Below are 20,486 nucleotides of genomic sequence, written 5' to 3'. Positions count from 1 at the left end.
TCTGGTGCAAATTAGGGGTGTAGTCAGACACATCAGACTGATTTTCCTATCCTCTGGGAACTTAGCTTGATAAATTTGATAAATGCAAATGAAGGAAATAGTCAGCTCAAGGTTTCTTGTTTGGGGTCAGTTTGTTTCATTTTTTTTGTTTGTTTTTAATTTGGTGTCATTTGTTACTACCCGTTTTCTTTATAATAAAATGAATTTCTAGTTAATTGTTGCAGTTAGATGCAGAAAGAGGTTGATGCAGGTAATTTCTGACCTCTGCAGTAACAACCTTTCTAGGACTGATGGTGTCACGTAAAAGGTACTTATTTGGTCACATTCTGCATCTAGAATGGGGCAAAATACAAGCACTTCCCTGGTTAGCACTGCCCTCTAGAGACTGAAGAAATCCCATTTGCCTTAAAAGCAGGCAGTGCTTGAGTGGGAGGAGTTCTCTTGGTTGCAGGATTAAAACTGTTGAAGTGTATCTTTGTTATTTTGTTAAATTCTCATATTTGCTTAAGCTGGTCTGTAAGTAGCTGGTCTACCTTGAAGCAAAAAGAAAAAAGTGTTTAAAAAGTGGGGATTTTAATCCTAATAGGTTTAATCCTATCCCCACTACATGATTTATAGATACTCAGTGAGAAGTAAAATCCTATGCCTGCTGAAATTTCTCTTTTAATGAAGCACCAAAACAGCAATTTATTTCAAAATGAAAAGTCCCAGTCAACCAAATTGCTGCTGATATGTGTGGAAGTGATTCTTAGGGTTTTTCTAGATGTGCAAGCATCCAAATGCTCTGGTATTTGTGCTGGGCCATGTCTGCTTTTACGTAGCAATTTTTTCCCTTGTTTTAAAGAATTACAGAGTTGATGGGCTACGAGCCAGAGGAGCTCCTGGGTCGCTCGATCTATGAGTACTATCATGCACTGGATTCTGATCATCTGACCAAAACACACCACGACAGTAAGTGAGACTGAAGTTAAAGCCATCAAACTACAGGAGATGAGAGACAGCCCTGGGGGAAAGCAGCAGAAGAACAAGGGCTTTCTTTTAGTTGCAATGAATACTGACCTCAAACAATTCTGGGGTTTTTCTGCCTGTAATTAAAGCTGGTGTCCTTTCTGCTTTTAGTGTTCACAAAAGGACAGGTGACAACAGGACAGTACAGAATGCTGGCCAAACAAGGTGGCTATGTCTGGGTTGAAACTCAAGCAACTGTTATATACAACACTAAGAATTCTCAGCCACAGTGCATAGTGTGTGTGAACTATGTGTTGAGGTAAGTTGAGTGCACTTCAGTGTTCTTTATAATCATTTTTACTGAAGACCAAGGCAGATTGTGATGGCACTGATCCCCTGCTGAGTATGATGTTACTGTTCCCTACCAGTGAAATTTTTCTTAGAATACTGCCAGTCCTAGGATTAGAAATTGTATTTTAAAACAAAATGCTTTTTTGGTCTAGTGATGTCAGTAGAGGATCTCTGCAGGCAAGTGAGTGTAGAACCAGCCTCTTTTGTATGACTGGAAGCACTTGAGTATTTGTGTGCATTCTAGACAATTCTCTAATCTTTGTCCCAAATCCTGAGCAGTTAATTCCACTAATAACTTTGTCATGGAGTCATAGCAGCAGTAGTGGTATCATTCTCAATCCCATCTATCTTTTTCTTCCTTGGAGCTCCTCTTTTAATTGAAAGCTTCAGCTGAGAACAGACTGGTTGACTATTCTTCTGCAGATGTCTAATAGTCCTAAGTTAGTTTTTCAAAACTTCAGTGAATGTCCCAATATAAATCTATCAAGATATTGCACATTCATTTAAAACAAAGAAAAGTAGTTTCAGAAATACCTATCTTTTTTCCTTTTTTTTAATAGTCTTCTTTTTCAATGCTTTCAGAAAAACATGTTTATGTTTGTTACTTTTTAATGATTGCATCACAGTTAGTGCTTGCTTTGTCTGTTACTTTTGAGGAAAGAAGGTGTAACAAAAAGTAGCTCTTAAAGCTCTTATCCTGACAATTTTGTGGGATATGTGTTGGTGGGGTGTTTTTGGTTTGGTTTGGGGTTTCTGGCCAGGGAGAGTGGGTGGGTTTCAACCTACAAAACTATTAAGCCAGAATTTATTCCTTTTAGTTGTTCTTTAACAGTCATCTTCCTCTCTGCTTAACAGTGGAATTGTTCAGAAGGACTTAATTTTTTCCCTTGGACAAACTGAGTGTATGCTGAAACCAGTGGACTCTCCTGACATGAAAATGACCAAAATATTCAGTAAAGATGACCTGGATGATACCAACAGCCTATTTGAAAAACTCAAACAGGAACCAGATGCTTTAACTGTGCTGGCCCCAGCTGCTGGAGACACAATTATCTCTCTAGATTTCAGCAGTAATGGTGGGTGTGTGTTTAAATTGGAGAGCGTTTTAATTAGCAAAGTTACTGTTTTATAGTGGATTTCATAAAATAACCTCCCAATACCACTTGCCCAGTGGTATTCCAGCTGCTGTTTAAATTTAATGAGGTCCATAGACACGCACAGTACTGTTACTTAGGTTAATGGTTTCTTTTAATTTTTATAGAGTCTGATGAACAACAATGTGATGAAGTTCCTTTGTATAACGATGTAATGCTCCCCTCATCCAGTGAGAAATTGCAGAATATAAATATGGCAATGTCCCCACTACCTGCCTCTGAAACTACAAAGCCACTTCGTAGCAATGCTGATCCTGCACTCAATAGAGAAGTTGTATCAAAGCTGGAGCCAAACACAGAGCCACTTGAACTTTCTTTTACCATGCCTCAGGTGCAGGAGCAACCAACCAGCCCTTCTGATGCAAGTACCAGCCAAAGTTCACCTGAGGTGAGTTTCGTAATTTGGATATGCTGTCATTAAAATGGATGTGCTGTTGGGGCTTGTGGGGCAGATCTGGTTAAGGATGCAGCCAGGACAGGAATTGGAAATTATTTCTACCTTATGACTTCAGCTCACGCCATGATCTGAAGAAACTGATAAATTGTCATATCTTTTCATTAAAGTGAGCCTTGGAAATGGATGCAATGCTATCTGATAAAATAAGAAGAGCTTGGGATTGATCTTTTTCATTCAGTTGGTTCAGACACAACTTTCCTAAACAACAAAGTAGTTGCAGTAGATTACTGTAGAGGCTATTTCCTGGTTTCAACTAAGCAAGTGCTTCCCTGATGGGGTAAATTTGAATGTATACAGATAAATGGGTTGTCCTTTCCCTTTTAAATTTGTGCATCTACAGCTTGGGATTAGTTTCTACATTAGAACATTTTGCTGAGAGTCTGTAGGTAACTATGCCAAATGACGCAATGACAGAAACCTAAAACTGTTCAAAATGTTTTCACAGCCCAGTAGTCCCAATGACTACTGCTTTGATGTGGATAATGATATGGCCAGTGAATTCAAACTGGAATTGGTGGAGAAACTCTTTGCCATAGATACAGAAGCAAAAAATCCATTCTCTACTCAGGTAATGTACAGTAACTTTATCATCTTATTCTGAGTGTACTTCTTTTCCTTTTTAGAATGTTTTCAGGAACCTCCTTCCCTTTTTATGTAATATTTTGATTAAAGTGTAAAATAAAAAAAAAAAATTGTAAGGATTTGGTAAAAGGAAAAGCCTTGATGAAGTCACAGCTGAGGTTTCTTCCACACTGCTAAGTTCCACCTCACGTCTCTTCCAGGAAACCGATTTAGATTTAGAGATGTTGGCTCCTTACATCCCGATGGATGACGACTTCCAGCTGCGCTCGTTCGACCAGCTGTCGCCGCTGGAGAGCAGCTCCTCCAGCCCGCCGAGCGCAGGCAGCATGGCCATGTTCCAGCCGAGCGCGCCGGCAGCGGGCCGGCCGGAGGAGGCGCGGCCGGCGGAGCGCGGGGACGATGCCACGGCGGCCGCGGGCCCGTCCTCGCCCGCGCGCGCGGCGCCCGAGCCCGGCAGCGCCCCCGCCTCGCCCTACGGCGGCAGCAGCCGAACCGCCTCTCCCATCAGGGCGGGCAAAGGAGCAGTGGATCAGGCGGAAAAGCCTTCTCCAGGAGCACCCAGCTTGCTAACAGTCACTCTGAATAAAAGGTATTTTTAAAGTGCAGCTTAAGCCTTGGTATCTGTTCAAGGAATTAGATACAAATTCTGCCAGCTGTTGTGTGTTCATCCTCACTGTTCTTCAGAATAGAAAATGAGACGTTTAAATTTGGGCATATCAAGTGAGTCCCTTTTTTTTTTTTTTTTTTTTTTTTTTACTAGTAGACTCTCCTGAAGTTAATTTCATGGTAGCTTTTATCTAAGCACCTCATGTAAAAGCCACCTACTGTAAAAATTCTGTTTTGCTCTTGTACCTGATGTGCAGCCTTTATAAGAATGCAGTAGGCAATTTAGTTACACCCACACAATGTTTCTGGTGCTTTCCTTGTCCACTGTGTTAGAGGCAAGAGGCAACTACAGTCTGTGCTACAGACACTGCAGATATCAGATATACAGGTATCTAGCAATAGATACTGCTTATCAAACTAAATGTGTTTTGTGATGGATTGCCTGTAGTAGATATTTATCACAATAGAAAACTATATTAAGTAAAACACGAGATTTGTGACATGTAAAAGATATATCTGTACATACAAATATTCAGACTTTCCCTTACCCCTCATTGCCTTCTTTCTGTTGAAAGTGAACTGCTGAACTTTTATGATTTTTTTTTCTGCAGATTTAAAAATTTTTGTTGAAACTCAGTCTGAGCTTCACAGCAAGATTAAAGGATAACATTTGCTATGCTCATAGAAAATAATTGTTGAAATAAGTCAATTTATGAACAAAAAATAGTGGAGTTCATAAATTCAGTTCTGTGATTTTGTATATATAAGTGTCCACAAAAGAAGAATGGCCTGAGGAAAGTAGAAACGTCTTAACAGCCTGAATCAATTTTTCTTAGATCTACTGCACTGGATGAAGAACTAAATCCAAAGATGCTAGCTTTGCATAATGCTCAGAGAAAACGAAAAATGGAACATGATGGTTCACTTTTTCAGGCAGTTGGAATTGTGAGTTTTGTTTTACCATTTTAAAATATTCACTTTTAACCTTGCAATTTCTGAAATGAGGCATCAGTGCAGACTCCTGAGTTGAGCTGTTGGTAAGCACTGGAATCTTGGGATAAAAGATAATTGACAGTAAAATTTATATATGGATATGTGCTCCACTTTTAGTTCTTTTACTGTCAACTTTTCAAAAGTGCCCTCTACACCCAAGTGCATTTCTTGATTAGGTAGAAGATACTCTTTACTCTCCTGTGAACATGTCTTTCTGTAGTAGTATATGCACAAATGTAAGACATCACATTTAAATGTGTAATTGCTGTATTTATTTAACTTTTGAATTCAAACTCAGTTTTCATATTTGTCAACATGGGAGATTAGTGTTCTTATACTCATCCTATGCCTTTATTTTTCCATTGGGTCTGAGATTCCTTTACTTAAGCAGATAACAAGACCATGTGAACTGTGAGGGAAGAGAGCTCCAATGTTAACTTAGCAAATCTCTGTTACTGTCACTGCCTTTTATGCATGCTCTCTCTAGTATTAGCGTGGCCACTTGGGAGTAGCTCATCCTCATCTCTCCTAGCTATTCAAAACAAACTTTGCAGATACTTCTAGGTTTGTGTCACTTGATTGGGGGGATCCAGCTTGTTACTTTCTGCAAGGGTACACTGTCTCTATAATCTTTATCTCTCTCTGTCAGTTCTCAGTACTGTGAAACCTTGAGCTTTGCCATGACACACTCTCTCATCTTCACTGCAAATTCCCACTCAAGTTTTGAGAAGTCTTAATCTTAAATCTTAATTCCTCTACTGCAATGTAGGCTTTGAGCTTCTTTGTTTCTCTACTGGGTCACCTCATAGTTGTAGTCATCTACCATGTCTTACAGTGCAGGATTATTTTTCCTCTGAACTCTCCTTGCTCCTGTACTAGCGTTATAGTCTGGGCATAAGACAACAGTTTTTCTGTGTCTTGTTTTCATTTGCTGAATGCTTTGCACTTCCATGCATGCTGTTCTGCTGCTTCTGGAAGCCCTGTAAGAATTCACAGCTCTGCAAGAAATATTACTGCCTTCCACTGCCCTCTTCTCATGCAGAGGTGCTACAGCTCATAGTGTTGAGCATTCAAAACAGCATGGATGTCATTAAGTGCACGGAACACAAGCAGTTCAGTGTTAACTGCTGGAATAGTGTTCAGGCTTCTGTGCTTAGTGCCAGTTTAATTGCTTACAGCTTCAGACTTCATCCTTTGCTAAATCTTTTTTTTGTCTGTATCCGACAAAAGTATTATAAATATTTTGATCGTTTCTCAGGGTCAGAAGCTGAATTCCATGAAGATGGGTCTTAGTGGAGTTATTTTAAGAAGTGCTTTTGCTGTTTGGCTTCTCTCTGCACAAAGGGTTTCTGGGAGGATATACAGGCCTTTGGCACAAGCAGAAGAGAAATGATGTTAAATCCACGCTTAGAATACATGCTGTTCTAGGGTTGTACAAACACTTGCCACAACATTTTAGCTTAGGGAATTGGGATGTATATTGCAAAGAGTGAAAACAAGTGAAGACCAAACTAGAATACTACTTTAGCTTCCTAGAAAATAGGAGAATTAGACAAGGACAAGATATAGTAAGGTTATAAAATATTGTATTATAGTGAAGTTATAAAATAATGATATAAATTATTACACTGAAACAGTTACAGGCATATCTTTCTTAACATGAAGGGCTGGAATGGATTAATGGTAAAAAACAAGCAGCAGCAATGTAGGTGGCTAATCTCATTATGAACTGCAGCTCTGAGTTAACTATAACTTCTACTATACAGCTGCTCTTTTGCCTTACACGAGAGTTTTATAATCTGAAAACATATGCTTCTCACTATTTTGAGGGTAATGGCAGTGTTCTGAAATACCTTTTCCTCTTTTTGCAGCAGTCAGTATCACTAGCAAGACCAAACTTTGCAGATTCAAGTACTTTTGCCAGAAGACTTGATACTAAAATGATGCTTTTTCCTTCTATCCCATCTGTTTCAGTGGCAGCTTCTTCTTCCTTGTCCCAATTCTATGAAGCCCCTTCAGCTTCCTAATCTCCATATCTTCTGTTTTGCTGTCGAAACAATATGCTAAGGAGCCATATCTGTACTAGACTGGTGCAAGACTGCATTTTCCACAAGGCTTGGGTCAGGTGGCTTGGTGACAATAACTGGAGTGCAAGCAGAATTTACATCCTAAACGTGTAGATAGAATCGACCTACTGAGGTTCCTGACTCTGCTGCCTGCGCTATTAATTCCAGTGCAGAAAGCCATTAGTGACTCCAGTGAAAACCTGATGCTTACTCACTCCAGAGCAGCAGCAATTAAATGGGTGTGTTTGTGTACATGTACACTCTAATCTTGAGCATGGTAACTGGTGATAACCAGGATTTTGTAATCATTTTCTGTAAGGGAAGTCAGGTCTTGAGACCTGATTCAGCTTTCTGTTAAACAGTTTTCAAGTCAGTATAATTGGAAATACATTTCTCCCCAAATTCTGAACAAAATCCACTTTAAATTGTAACAATGCCACATAAATACTTAGTGATGGGAGCTGTTCATTTGGAAGACAGAGTTGGAGGGTTATAAAGATACAATATTCACTAAAGAAGATTCATTTCCTTTCTTTCTTTCTTTCTTTCTTTCTAGGGGTCTTTATTCCAGCAGACAGGTGACAGTGGAGGAAATGCATCACTTGCTTGGAAACGTGTAAAGGGATGCAAAACAAATGGTCATGGTGGAGTGGAGCAAAAGACAATCATTCTACTATCAACTGGTTGGTACCTTCCTTTCCTAGGCAGAGGGGTGGAGGGGGCTGAGTGAAAGAGAACAGAGTCTCCAAAACTATCCAAATGTAGCTCTAGGAGAGGTTCAGCATGGTGAATAAAGTGCACTTTTTCTCCTTCCCCTCCCTCTCCAGACATAGCAAGTAAACTTCTAGGGCAGTCGATGGATGAGAGCGGACTCCCCCAACTCACGAGTTACGACTGTGAAGTAAACGCTCCCATACAAGGCAACAGAAACCTGCTACAGGGGGAAGAACTGCTCAGAGCTCTGGATCAAGTTAACTGAGCTTTCACAAAACTTGCTCTTTATTGGACACTGGTGAATCATCACCTAAAGCAGTCTATTTATATTTTCTATATCTGATTTTAGAAGCCTGGCTACAGTACTGCACTAATTCAGTTAGTTCAGTTTTGATCCCCTTTCTACTTATTTTGACAGTCTTTTTAATATGTTCTTTATGTAACAATAACTCAAACTCTAGTGCATTTTTATAATTCTTTGGTACATACACTTTTAAGTCCATTACATTTAAAACACACTTGCAATAGCAGCTTTGAAATATGCACCTGATTAAAAAAAAATATTTATTTTTTGGCTGGGGAGTTGGTCACCAAAACTTATCATTAGTAAAATGTCAACATAGGAAAAACTGGCAATACTTCCATCCTGCTTTTCATAGGTAGTTGGAAGACTTGTGCTCTCTTACTCTTTATGTTCAAGTAAGTTTTTTATGTTAATAGTTTTTATAAGAAACAACAATGCTTTGCAGCGGTGCATTGTAGCCACAATCGCACAATATATTTTCTTAAAAAAATACCAGCAGTTCCTCATGCAATATATTCTGCATTTATAAAAATTAGTTTTTAAGAAAAATCTTTTGTTTGCCTATGAAAACATGTTTAAACCTGGATTATGTCATTATTTTAGTCACATTGTAATATAAATTGTTCTTAAATGCTGTCTTATGCTTTTGACTTCAGTGGGTGTGGTTAGTCAAAGGAAAGGCTTTATCTGGAAAGGGCTAGCAGCATTTTCTTTTGATACATTCTCAATTTAGAGAAAGTTTGATGTTCCTAAAGTAGTCACTTTGCCAGCTTAAAAAAAAAAATCCCTGCCTGTAGTTGTTGAAGTTAATGCTAATATTGTGTATGATCTTAAATCTAAATGTTCAGCTTACCCTGTGTGGTATAGGTGATATTTCAAGCAGATTGTAAAACATCTTGCATTGTTAGCAAACTTTTATCTAGTACATCATTGAGTTGCTCAATATTTTGATGTTTTGGTTTTATGCACCTTGTTGCTATTAACATCCATATGTTTTCATGTAGATTTCAATAACTTGAATATATTTAGAAGCCTTTTTATTTAGAAATATATAGTTGTCACAAACATCTTATTTTCCTATATGTACTGTACAAAACCTTCATTCACTCATTCTTTTTGCTCTTTGTGGTTGGATCTAACACTAACTGTATTGTTTTCTTACATCAATAAACTATATGTGGACCAGGCCCCTTTGGGGAGTGTGTTATCTGAGAGAAATGAGATAATTTATATTTTTGTTAGTGGTTATTGTTCATCCGTGTTCCCTTTTTAACTTAGAGCTGATTGGAAATCACTGCTTCCTTATTTTGATTGTGACATCTCTGGGTTAATTATTTGAGCCTGTTCAGTACTGAAGTCTCCCAGACAGTGTTGTACTACCACTCGCCAAAGACGTTACACTTCTCAACCTGTAATCACAGCAGTGAGCAAACCTGGCAGCCAGGAGGCAGCATTCTTGTTTTGCTTTAGAGCAGAAAGAATTCATCTTTATGAACAGCCTAAAGGCTTGTCTCTGGAAGCTTTATCAAGGTAACACAGGAAAGCAGGAAAAAGTAAAATTCACAGGAGTGATTGATCTGAGATGGATTTCTATCACAAAACTCCATGATTAAAAAAATTAAGCTGGTACTTGATGAAACTTGTTCCACACTTTTGTGCTATTGACCCAGTGACTTTCCTTATTTTACTGTCATAAAACACAATGCTACTGGTAACCCTGTGTTGTGTAAATATGGTCAAGATATTCTGTGCATTCTCCAAACTATTTTTTTAAAAACTTGTCTCAATATAAGTAATCAATCACAGGAGTTACTTTGGTTTTATGTTGTAAACTTTTTGGTTTCATTGCACTGTTTTGAAATCCATGTCATAGTACATAAGCCTAACCTGTTCTCTTAAATTTCTGTTTCACTGAAAGGAGCACTTTCCAAACTAAAAGGACACTATTAACAAAAAATAAGGCACTGGCAGCAGAAGGTTAGTTGCACACTTGTAAAAGTTTTGAGCAGAAGTTGCACAGAGAGGTGAAGGTGTGTTGGGAAAGTCAGCTGAAGCTTCAGGCAGAGAACATTTTCACTAGTGAATGTTTTTAATGCATTTTTCATGGCTAAAAGCAGCAAAGCTCCGCCCTGCCTGCTGTGTCTGGGCTGGCATTCTTTCCATGGCATTTCTTTCTCTGTCAGCAGTTAGGAGGTTTATATAGTGAAGTTGAGTTAAGCCCCTGCTGTTCAGAGCATCTCTCCTGCTTTAGCTCTTCATGGGCTGATGTGAGAGTGCTTATGTGCTTATGTGAGAGTCTTGCAGGCAGGTGAAAAGTGCAGCTGGGTTCTGCTTTTGTACAGCCCCACCAAGCTTTGGGCTGGCCTGGAGTGTCTCTTGCACTCCCAAGAGACAGGTCACAGGTGTTCTGCTACTCTCTTGGCTGTGTTTTGGAGAAGCCTGACCTGTTTGGATCTGTCAGATTCTTTTCAGTGCACTGAGAGGCAGAAAGTTTTCAGACTAAAATCAGTCTTAAAAAGAGTAGGCAAACTGAAGTGACCGATATGATTTATGGTCATGAGGCTGCTGGAGTCAGAGAATACCTTGGGTTGGAAGGGACTTTAAAGATCATCTTGTTCCCACACCCCTCTCCTGGGCAGGGACCCATTCCATGAGATCAAGTTGTTCAGAACCCCATCCACGTCCTTGATCATCTCTGATCTTACAGCAGCTGTGGATTTAACTGAGCCATGTTTCATCTAAAAATCTCAGTTCTAACATTATTTACTATGCATAATAATAATATTTTGATTACTGTGATGAACTGCAGTCATTGTATTGGTTTACTGTAGGGGAAAAAAATAACCAAACACCCCCCCCCCACCAAGCCTCCTGGAGATACTGAAGAAGGCACAGAAAAAGAAGAGTGATGGCTCTGCCATTGTAAGAGCTTTGCTAAATGTAGATGCCACTTTGCAAAACCTAGAAGTACACCTTTCAGTTGCTTTTTTAAAAATTTGTTTTACTCATTTTTTTCCCTGTTCAACTTTTTTTTGGGGGGGGATCTCTTTAGACTCCAGGAACACACAGTCTGATTCTAGAGCTAATTTGGAGTACAAACTTCTAGAACAAATAGCTCTCTAAGTGTTTTCTTAGTGATTTTGCATACTTTCTTTGCTGACTTGCTGCCTTTTTAAAATGTTGAGGCACAATATTAGAAATTATGAGGAAATTAATGACTGTGAGGGTGGTAAGACATTGGCACAGGTTTCCCAGAACAGCTGTTGATAACCCAGCCCTGGGAGTGTCCAAGGCCAGGTTGGATGGGGCTTGGAGCAGCCTGGGATAGTGAAAGGTGTCCGTGCCCACAGCAGGGGGTTGGAACTAGGTGGGTTTTAAGGTCCCTTCCCACCCAAATAATTCTGTGATTTATTCCTTGTTGTAAAGAAGAAACTGGGTGAATACAGTATTTTCTCCTGTATATAGAACATGCTAATTATGTGAGAATTATAAAGCTATCTTCCAGATTTTCCTGACTACAGTAGTAGTCAAGCCAGGCCTTCTTCAAGGCACAGTATAATTATTGTTTTTACATGGAGATTTTAATTGATGTTTTAATCAAAAGTGATGATTTTGTTAAAAAGGATTTTTTAAACTAGTATTTAGGATTATGTAATTCCTTCCTTTACCTGTAAGTAGTTAAAATTAACTACAGCTGTAATTCCCCAGAAATCACTTAAGTAGGCTGTGCAGTAACTTATCTTGGGTGTAAGATGCTGAGTAAATGAAGGTAGCCTGGAGTCCAAAGTACATCTTGCTAAAGTACATCTTCCTCCCATCTAGTGAGACTGGCTTGGACTTTGATGATCTTTGGGTTAATAGAAACAACTTACCTGAGAAACAAAACTTAATAGTATCTATGTACACACATTAAACTCTCCCAAAGTAATTACTGAATTAAACAATTGCAGATTAGGGCCCAAAAGAACCATCTACACCTAACACTGATGAGGGTTTTAAAGCTTAGTTTGAATGAAATTATCAGCTTTGCTTCCAATGAAATACAACTGTTGGGTCAGATAATTCTGATGATCACAGGTTAACCTATTGGATATTTACTAGTAATGTTCCATTACTTAAAGAGCAGTTTAATTAAACAGTTCTCCCCTGTTGCACTGCCCAGTGAACCTTTCCCAACGGTGCAGAGGGATCTGGGAGCACCCTGCCCCTGTCAGCCAGGCTGGGCAAGCCCCAGGTCAGCATCTGTGCCTGCTGCCCTGCTCCTGGCCAGGGCACGCCTCTCACTCAAATGTCACTGCACTTAGGCACGGTGCTCAGACTGCAAGTGTCCAGCATGCAAAGAAACACCTCACAGACCACAAGGACTTTGTAGGAAGTTCATTTTCACAAAAATTCCACATGAGATGGGTATCCAGCTTTATTAAAAATACCATGATGACTTAACTCCCTGAAAAGCTCTGTTCTGGAGAACTGTGAGTTTTGATCCAGATTCTAGAAATGGGTTGTCATTTTCTTTCTGCTTCCCTGTTTACCTTGAGCAAGTTACCAAAAAGTTAAAGAGTTTGCTGCTGGATTTATACAGTACAGTAGATTTTGTGAATAATAGCAGTATTCTCTCATGAAGAAGTGGTATATTTTAATGGAATTCTTTTTTGGAACCAACGTATTGCAATTGATATTTCTCTTGAAACATTTTGACGTATTTGTGACTGTATTTCTTTTTGATTGTGTAACGGTATAAAATTCAATAAAAGAGAGGGTTTGTTTCTAATTTGTGACATGTGTGATCTTTCTGTCCATCCCTTTTCCCTGTTGTAAAAGCTGGAGATGACTTTAAAATGAACTAAACCACTGTGCAGAGTAACAAACTCCTTGCAGGTCTGAGACTTTACTGCCTGCTGTCAGGAACTTGGGCATCAAGCAGACATGGTCACAGTCCCCAGAAACATACAGTTTGTATTAAATATAAATATATAATATTTATATATGAGCTGAATCCTATTCACATGTGATTATCCCACCTGAGTTCAGCAGATCACATGCATGAACAAAAGAGGTCAAACATGCAGTTTAACAAGTTGAATATGGGGATGGTGCAGGTTTTCCTGGAGGAAGCCAAAGGGGGAGCAACAACTCCAGAGCCAGAGTGACAGAGAACATTTATGGAGCCTCTTTGGTTAATCACAGCAGCAATGGTGATTTCCGTTCCTGTCAGTGCACACAAATTACTGGAAAAGAACTTGTGACTCCTGCTGTTCTCTTAAATCAATGCCACTTCCCCCTGCACAGATTAAAAACCTTCTGCAAAGTTTATGCTTGTTGGCATGTCTGAAAGCAGGAGGCTTGTGCCAGTAGAGTATGATCCTGTTACTAGGATCAAACAGGTTTGTACATGCCAAAGGTGGAATAAGCTATTTAATAAAATATATCCATGATTTATTTTCATGCAGATCAATTAAAACATTTATTTTCAGGTTTTCAACTTGAACATGTGTTCTAATGCAATCATATAAGGTATTTTTAAAAAGACTTGGTTTTGTTCTATGCATCTGGAAAACCCCATTTTTTATATCAGTGCAGGATAAATGTCTTTTGAATTGCAACTTATAACCTAGGAATTAATTGAGTAAATAGAATTTCCTTTTGTTTAGCAGTTGAATATGAAGAAGATGCAGTAACCAGCACACTCTTCCTTACAACATCCAATTATTGTATTTTTTTTTAGTTTGAAGGCATTAATTATACTAAAATGTACTAATGAATAATCTGAAGTACTGAAAACAGTTGATGAAAAGGAGTAGAGTATTAATTAGTCTAAAAAATTATACTCTATTCAATTTGAAATACCACATCAGGAGGATTTTACAGAGAGACCCAGTTACTTGGTTTTATTCTTCTGTATTTTGATTATCTACATGGTACCCAAACTTCCTGCAAGGGAAGACTTAGAGCACATTCACATGGGCACAACAACCTCATCCTCACTACATCTTGCATCATACAGCCCCATCTGCCTTAGGAAAAAAAATCATTCCATACAGGGTTCCTTGAAACACCATCTCTGAGAAATCACCCCACTCACTGCACGCTTAAAATGCAAAAAATCAGAAAACACACTCTGAGCTTTAGAAATTAATCACTTTAGAGGCACTCTGCTCCTATTAAATTAAGGGATGACTCCTATAACTAAACAGGGCTTGGCTTGATGTATGTAAGGGTGAACTCACGCCATGATGTGTCAGTTTTGACTTACTTGAGCTTTGAAATGGCTTTGAATCCTTAAATCCATTGTGGGGAGAGTACATGGTATCTGTTTTCCTATCAGTGCTGGCATTCTCTTCCAAAATCAGTACAATCTGTTGAAGTCAGGGTCATGTACTGGATGAACTGCCCTACATCTCTAAACACGAATCCAAATGATAGACGAAAGTGTCTTTTCAGAAAAAGAAAAAATGTAAACCAAACCCTGGCAAGTGCAGCTTTCCTGCTAAACCCTGTACAGTTCATATGCAACAGATCTGCAAATATCTCTGTTCCTATAGTCAATGACATTGGTAACCAGTGGTGCTCACAGGCAACTGCTGCTCAGCCGATGGCAGATTACCTCCTAATAAAGGCTGTAAAGGTTGCATTCCAGCAACCTTTTGGGAAATACAATAAATATGGAAAGATGCTTGCATGCCCGGAGTACTGTGGGAGCTCCTGAGCACTGTAGGAGCTGACAGCTCGATGCGCCTCGCTGAAAGGACAGACCTTTGAATCATTGAGTTGATGCTAATGGTGAACTGGAGAACATCACGGTACCGTAGCCAGCAGAATTCAACACTCATTTTGCAGTGCATGATCATTTGAGAAAGCGAAATGTGAATTTTTTACCGGGTCGCTGGGAAAACTCCTGCAGATTTAAACATCATCCCAAAGGCACCACTCAAGGCTCCATCCCAAGCGCATACTTTCCCTCCACGCTGTTTGTCACCCGTTAGGGTTTGCCCTGCCAGGGGGATGTCGCAGCTGCCGAGCCCGCACCCCGCGGGTCACAGGCACGCGGCCGCCCCGGTGCCCAGCTGGGAGCGCTCCCGGCGCAGGTGCCGCTGTCCAGCAGCGCTGCCACAACCCGCAGCCAAGCCCCGACCGCAAGAGCGCCTGGAAACCCGAGCCCCGTCCCTAAAGCCTCTGGAGCCCCGCCCGAGGGGCTGCGGAGCCGGGCGGGCAGCAGAAGCGGCTCCCCCGGGCCACTGCCCGCCCCCGGTGCCCCCGGTGCCCCCGCGGGTCCGTACTCACCGCGGCGCGGGGCTCTCCGACGCCGGCGCTGGAGCCGCAGCCGCCTCGCAGCCTCTCGCCCCTGTCTGTACGTGCGCGAGGGAGCGCGGGCAGGGAGCCCCCGCCGCCCGCTCCGCGCCGCCGGCGAGGCCGCACCCACCCACCCTACGTGCGGCTCGGCAGCCGCGGCCCCCTCCCCGCCCGCCCCGCTGCCCCGGCCGCCTACGTGTGGCCGTGCATGCGGGGAGCGGCGGCACGGCACGGTGTGACACGGCAGGGCAGGCGAGGGCAGGGCACGGCATCCCGCCGCTCGGGGGGGCGGCCGCCGGCTGATCCCTGCCTGCCGCGCTCGCCCGGGCGGTAACGGGGCTCCCGCGGCTCCCGGGGCTTTGGGACAGCCGGGGCACGGCGGGAGCGGCGCAGGGGGCCGGCAGTGCCCTTCACCGGAGCGTGGCGGCGCGTCACGTCCCCGCGGCCGCGGGCTGCGGGCGCTCCGCGGGGCCGCCGGGCGCCCTCCCCGCGGGGACAGCGCCGCTCCCGAGCCCGTCGGGTCGCGGCCCCCGAGCTCGCTGCCGGGGGCGCCTGCGGGGACTGCGGCGGGGAGTGCGAGGCCACGAGCCTCGAGAGCGGCCCCGGCATCTCGGGGGCTGTGGTACCGCGGCGCCTGCCCGAGCGGACACGCTCATCCCCGCGGGAGCACCCAGGGATGCGCTGTCGGACAGGCGCTCTGCCGCGCACCGGGCTCGCCCTCCACGGCGGGGGCTCGCGGTACAGCGCCCGGGGCGGGCAGAGCGGGCGCCCGTCGCCGCCGGGGTCCGGCTCCCGCAGCCGCCCCGGGTTGGGCTCGGGGCAGCGCCGCTCCCTCACGGGCAGCGCGAGCGGCGCCTCCCGGCACGCGCCGCGCGCACGCGCCGCGGGGCCGTGGCGGAGCGGACGCGCATGCGCGGAGCGGGCGCGGGCCCGGCGGGAAGGCTCGGAGCTGCTCGGAGCTGCTCGGAGCTGCCCGGAGCTGCTCGGAGCTGCCCGGAGCTGCCCGGAGCTGCCCGGAGCTGCTCGGAGCTGCCCGGAGCTGCTCGGAGCTGCTCGGCGCCTTCCCGCAGGCAGACACCGTCCGCTTCGTAATACATGATATAATGTAATTCGTGTAAAGCTGCAAATTAACGTGCAATAAGCAGTGCTTATGTGAATAATATAATAAAGAAAACTCAACTGGTGTCTGCTTTTTGTCACTGTTGTCATTCCGGTAAGACAGTCCACAAATGTGAGAAACAGCACAGCTGTTTCACACTATTATTTGAGTTAGTTACACAAATAAAAGCATTTTAACATTTCATAGTTTCTATTTTAATAATATGGTAATGCCTGCTACATAATATATATATTTATCACACTACTATTTATATAAGCCATATTTATATAAGCACACATACACTGACAGATTATACTATACCAAAATGCAGTCAAAAGGAAGTACAAATTGTAATACATGAAAATCTTTGTGTTTAATAATAACTTGCAAAGGCTCATACATAAATATGAAAGCCAACACTACATTGTCATTTATAACAAATCCCCCCTTCTCTTTTTCTTACTATATTTGGCTTTCGCTTAAATTTATTTTATATTAGGCACAGAGAAAGAAAAATAAAGGAAAGAAAGGAGAGTAAAATAGAAAAATAAGTGTGTGGGGGGTGAGGGACAGAGAAAAAGAGATGGTAAGGGAGGGTGTAAAAACAGACTATATCAAGAAAAGGCAACTTGATTTAGTGATTTATATAAAGAATAAATTTCTTTTCAACTTGTTGAAATTACAGAATTTAGAAAAGAAGGCATTAAGCCTTCTTTTGATTATAGAGACAACTTGTAGAAGACTTTGATAACAAGTTCTAAACTGACAGGAAATGAGATAAAATATAAAAGATGTGGCTTAAATACAAGACCTCTGGGCTTTACAGTAGGCTTGACAACTGCTGTGATTATTCTTTGTAATGCTGATAAGATTAGCAACAGCAAGCCAATTCTTTTTAAAAGCTTAAGACAAATAAACAGAGATTGAACATACTTTTTGGTTTTCACAGCAGTTTTTATACAGTACTGCTATTTAAAATTACTTCATTTGCTTATGTTGAATTTTTATATAGTTTGCTTAAAGATGTAAGTTAGGTCTCATATACAAGTAGCTTTAAACTGTTGTTCCACAGGGGACTCTTAGTATCACAAACAAAAGTAGAGTAGCAATAAATATGGCTTAAAGAAACTGTTTTCAATGGAACTAGAGTATGTTTTGTAAAGTACCCTTTTGCAAATACAATGTGCAGGTAATTTGTAGAGTTTTCAGCAGGTTGTAGAGTTTTCAGCAGGTTGCCAGAGCATTCAAAGAATTTTTACATAATTTTGTAACCAAATGAAGGTTACTTTTAGTAACAATAGTTACCCAAATATTGTTAGTTAGTAACAATAATTGAACCTATTGTGATTAGCATTGCCTTTAATAAGTTGTTTATCTTGAGTTATTGTATTTTTGAAGGATTACAAAAAGACTTTTAGGGCAGAAACTTATGATGCTAGTTGGGGCTTTGAATTTGGAAAAAAAGAAGGCTGAAAATAACTCCTGACATCTCTATTTGTCAGTTTTTTGAGCCTCCTTAAAAACTTTCAGGTCCCTCTGTGGACAGTTTCACCTTAAATGTCCACGTTTTTTTCAATAATGACAGATTTTACACTGCACTTGAGGTCCATATCTGAGTCCACAGCTTAAACACAAAATTACAACACAAAATCTTTACACTCATCATTCACACAAGTAGGACATACACATATACTCTCTTCAGTTTCTACTCACATATTCATGTAATACTCAGGTACCTTTAATTGTTTAATTAGGTGTTGATATTTTTATAGGCATACTATTTATTAAATAAAATGCTTTATATTTACTCAGAACTCCCTCTTTCCATAATGGCCATCTAAGTGGAATACCTCCACTAAACTCTCTATTTGATTCTCTCTGGATAATGATCAGAATCTCTTTATTTCATGCCCTTTGCAGCCTGTTGTTCTAACTGTGTTTTCACACACAAACATCCTTAATCACCCCGGTGACTCACCCAGCCCTGTACTTAAGCAGGGACTTACAGTATCAGGCTTAAGCTCCAATGTACATCAGGTCCAGCCCGGTGCAGTACTTAAGTGGAGATGCTGTTAGGGCATTTTCTCTTCTCATTTTATTCTTCAAATAAAAGTACTTCAAACCAGATTGGAACTATTGGAAAAAGCTCTCTTCCAGGTTTTCCTGACTACAGCAGTAGTCAAGCCAGGTCTTCTCTAGGGCACAGTAAAATTATTGGTTTTTATTGTTATCTATGGAAGATTAAACAGCAGAGATTGTAATAAGCAAGAGAATCTTTAACAAAACCAAGTGTGAACACACTGTGTCTTCTTTATTCACACACAGGTGTTTATCAGTGTTTCATCACAGTTGTTTTGGTCAGAATCATCTAATCTCTTAGAAGAAAACAACTATATATCTTACAATGTAGAAAAGCAATATTTAACTGTCTTAGATTGCAATGCAAGATGTAACCACAAGTGTGTATTCTCACCATCTGTTCAAACCAGTTTGGGGAGCGTTCCTTATCTCTTCCAAGGCCCATTCTTCCTCTAGGAAGATATCTTCTGTTAATGGGCCATTGAGTCCCACTGCATGACTGATAAAATTACATCATCCCATTGGAAGATGCTCCATGCAGAGGGAGGAGCCAAACATTTCCTACCTGGATATATGCTGAGATTTGGAACACCACAGGCAGCCTTTTTCCACTGGATTCCCAGAGGAAGACCAGGCCCATCTTCATCACCACTGGACTTCAGAGGAAAGCTGCACCCTTCTACAGGATCACTGCTTCAGCAGAGCCACATCTGACTCTCCAGGAAGACTGCAGCATTTACTTGGATTGCTACCAACACTCTGACCGACAGGGTGTCAGGTTGTATTCTGACTCTGTCTTGAGCAGTAGGGTTTTTATTTTTGGTGAGGAGGAGGGCTGCAGGAGGGCTGGAGGAGCAGGGCAGGTTTCAGTTCCAGGGCTCAGAGCTGCTGTGTGCACAGTGTGTTGGGCAGGGCTGAGGGGCTCAGGGCACGGTGGGACCACAGCTCGCAATGCAGAGAAGGCCATGACGGCCTTGGCGAGATTTAGACAAGCCCAGCTTGAGGAAGGGAAAGCCAAGGAGATAAGGCCTTTCCTTGTCTCAGAGTGTAATGAGCTGCCCAAAGCTGAGAAATGGAGGACACAGATCACTGGGGAGATTTCTAAGAAAGTGGCACAGATCCAAAACGCTGGATTGGGTGAGTTCAGAATTCGGGACCTGAACGATGAAATAAACAAACTTCTGTGGGAGAAGGGACACTGGGAATACAGAATAAGGGAGCTGGGAGGTCCTGATTATGCTAGGATTGGTCCAAAAATGTTAGATCATGAAGGGGAAGAAGTTCCAGGAAACAGAGGCTACAAATACTTTGGGGCTGCAAAGGACTTGCCAGGACTTAGAGAGCTTTTTGAAAAGGAACCCCTGCCACCCCCAGGGAGACTCGGGCTGAGCTTGTGAAGGACATCGATGCTGAGTACTATGGCTGCATGGATGAAGGTGATTGGTTCTGGAGCCCCTGGAGCAGGAATATGAGAAGAAAGTTATAGCAGAAGCAGTGGAAAAATGGAAGATGGAGAGAGAAGCACAACTTGTGAGAGGCGAGAAGGAGGAGGAGGAGGAAGAAAACATCTATGCTGTCCATGAGGAAGAGTCTGATGAGGAAGGTGACAAGGACAGAGAAGGTGAAGATGGCCAACAGAAATTTATTGCTCATGTTCCAGTGCCAACTCAGCAGGAGATTGAGGAGGCTCTTGTACAAAGAAAGAAGCTGGAGCTGCTCCAGACGTACACCAGGGAAACCCTCCTGGCACAGAGCGAGGAGGCAAAGACACTTCCAGGATTTTAACATTGCACCAGTGTCCTGATTTGTGTGTAATCCCTCTGAAAGCACAAAACTTAATAGT

General features: G+C 41.9%; 1 protein-coding gene and 1 pseudogene across 1 annotated transcript in view; both read left to right on the top strand.

Annotated features, from left to right (window-relative positions):
* HIF1A (hypoxia inducible factor 1 subunit alpha) overlaps positions 1–12,946 on the top strand; it is a 34,130-nt gene extending 21,184 nt beyond the window's left edge. The window contains exons 7-15 of the mRNA XM_056492547.1: positions 845–951; positions 1,120–1,267; positions 2,155–2,375; positions 2,561–2,841; positions 3,356–3,478; positions 3,693–4,081; positions 4,935–5,043; positions 7,714–7,840; positions 7,985–12,946. Of these exons, the coding sequence (XP_056348522.1) occupies positions 845–951; positions 1,120–1,267; positions 2,155–2,375; positions 2,561–2,841; positions 3,356–3,478; positions 3,693–4,081; positions 4,935–5,043; positions 7,714–7,840; positions 7,985–8,136 (1,657 nt within the window). The 3' untranslated portion in view covers positions 8,137–12,946. The remainder of the gene's footprint in view (positions 1–844; positions 952–1,119; positions 1,268–2,154; positions 2,376–2,560; positions 2,842–3,355; positions 3,479–3,692; positions 4,082–4,934; positions 5,044–7,713; positions 7,841–7,984) is intronic.
* Positions 12,947–18,590: 5,644 nt separating this feature from the next.
* LOC130254103 (pre-mRNA-splicing factor ISY1 homolog) lies at positions 18,591–20,430 on the top strand (annotated as a pseudogene).
* The last annotated feature ends 56 nt before the right edge of the window (positions 20,431–20,486 follow it).

Source organism: Oenanthe melanoleuca, chromosome 5, assembly GCF_029582105.1.
Source record: "Oenanthe melanoleuca isolate GR-GAL-2019-014 chromosome 5, OMel1.0, whole genome shotgun sequence".
Classification (NCBI taxonomy): domain Eukaryota; kingdom Metazoa; phylum Chordata; class Aves; order Passeriformes; family Muscicapidae; genus Oenanthe; species Oenanthe melanoleuca.
The sequence above is the reverse complement of the archived record's forward strand: the minus strand, read 5'-3'. Positions and strand labels throughout refer to the sequence as shown.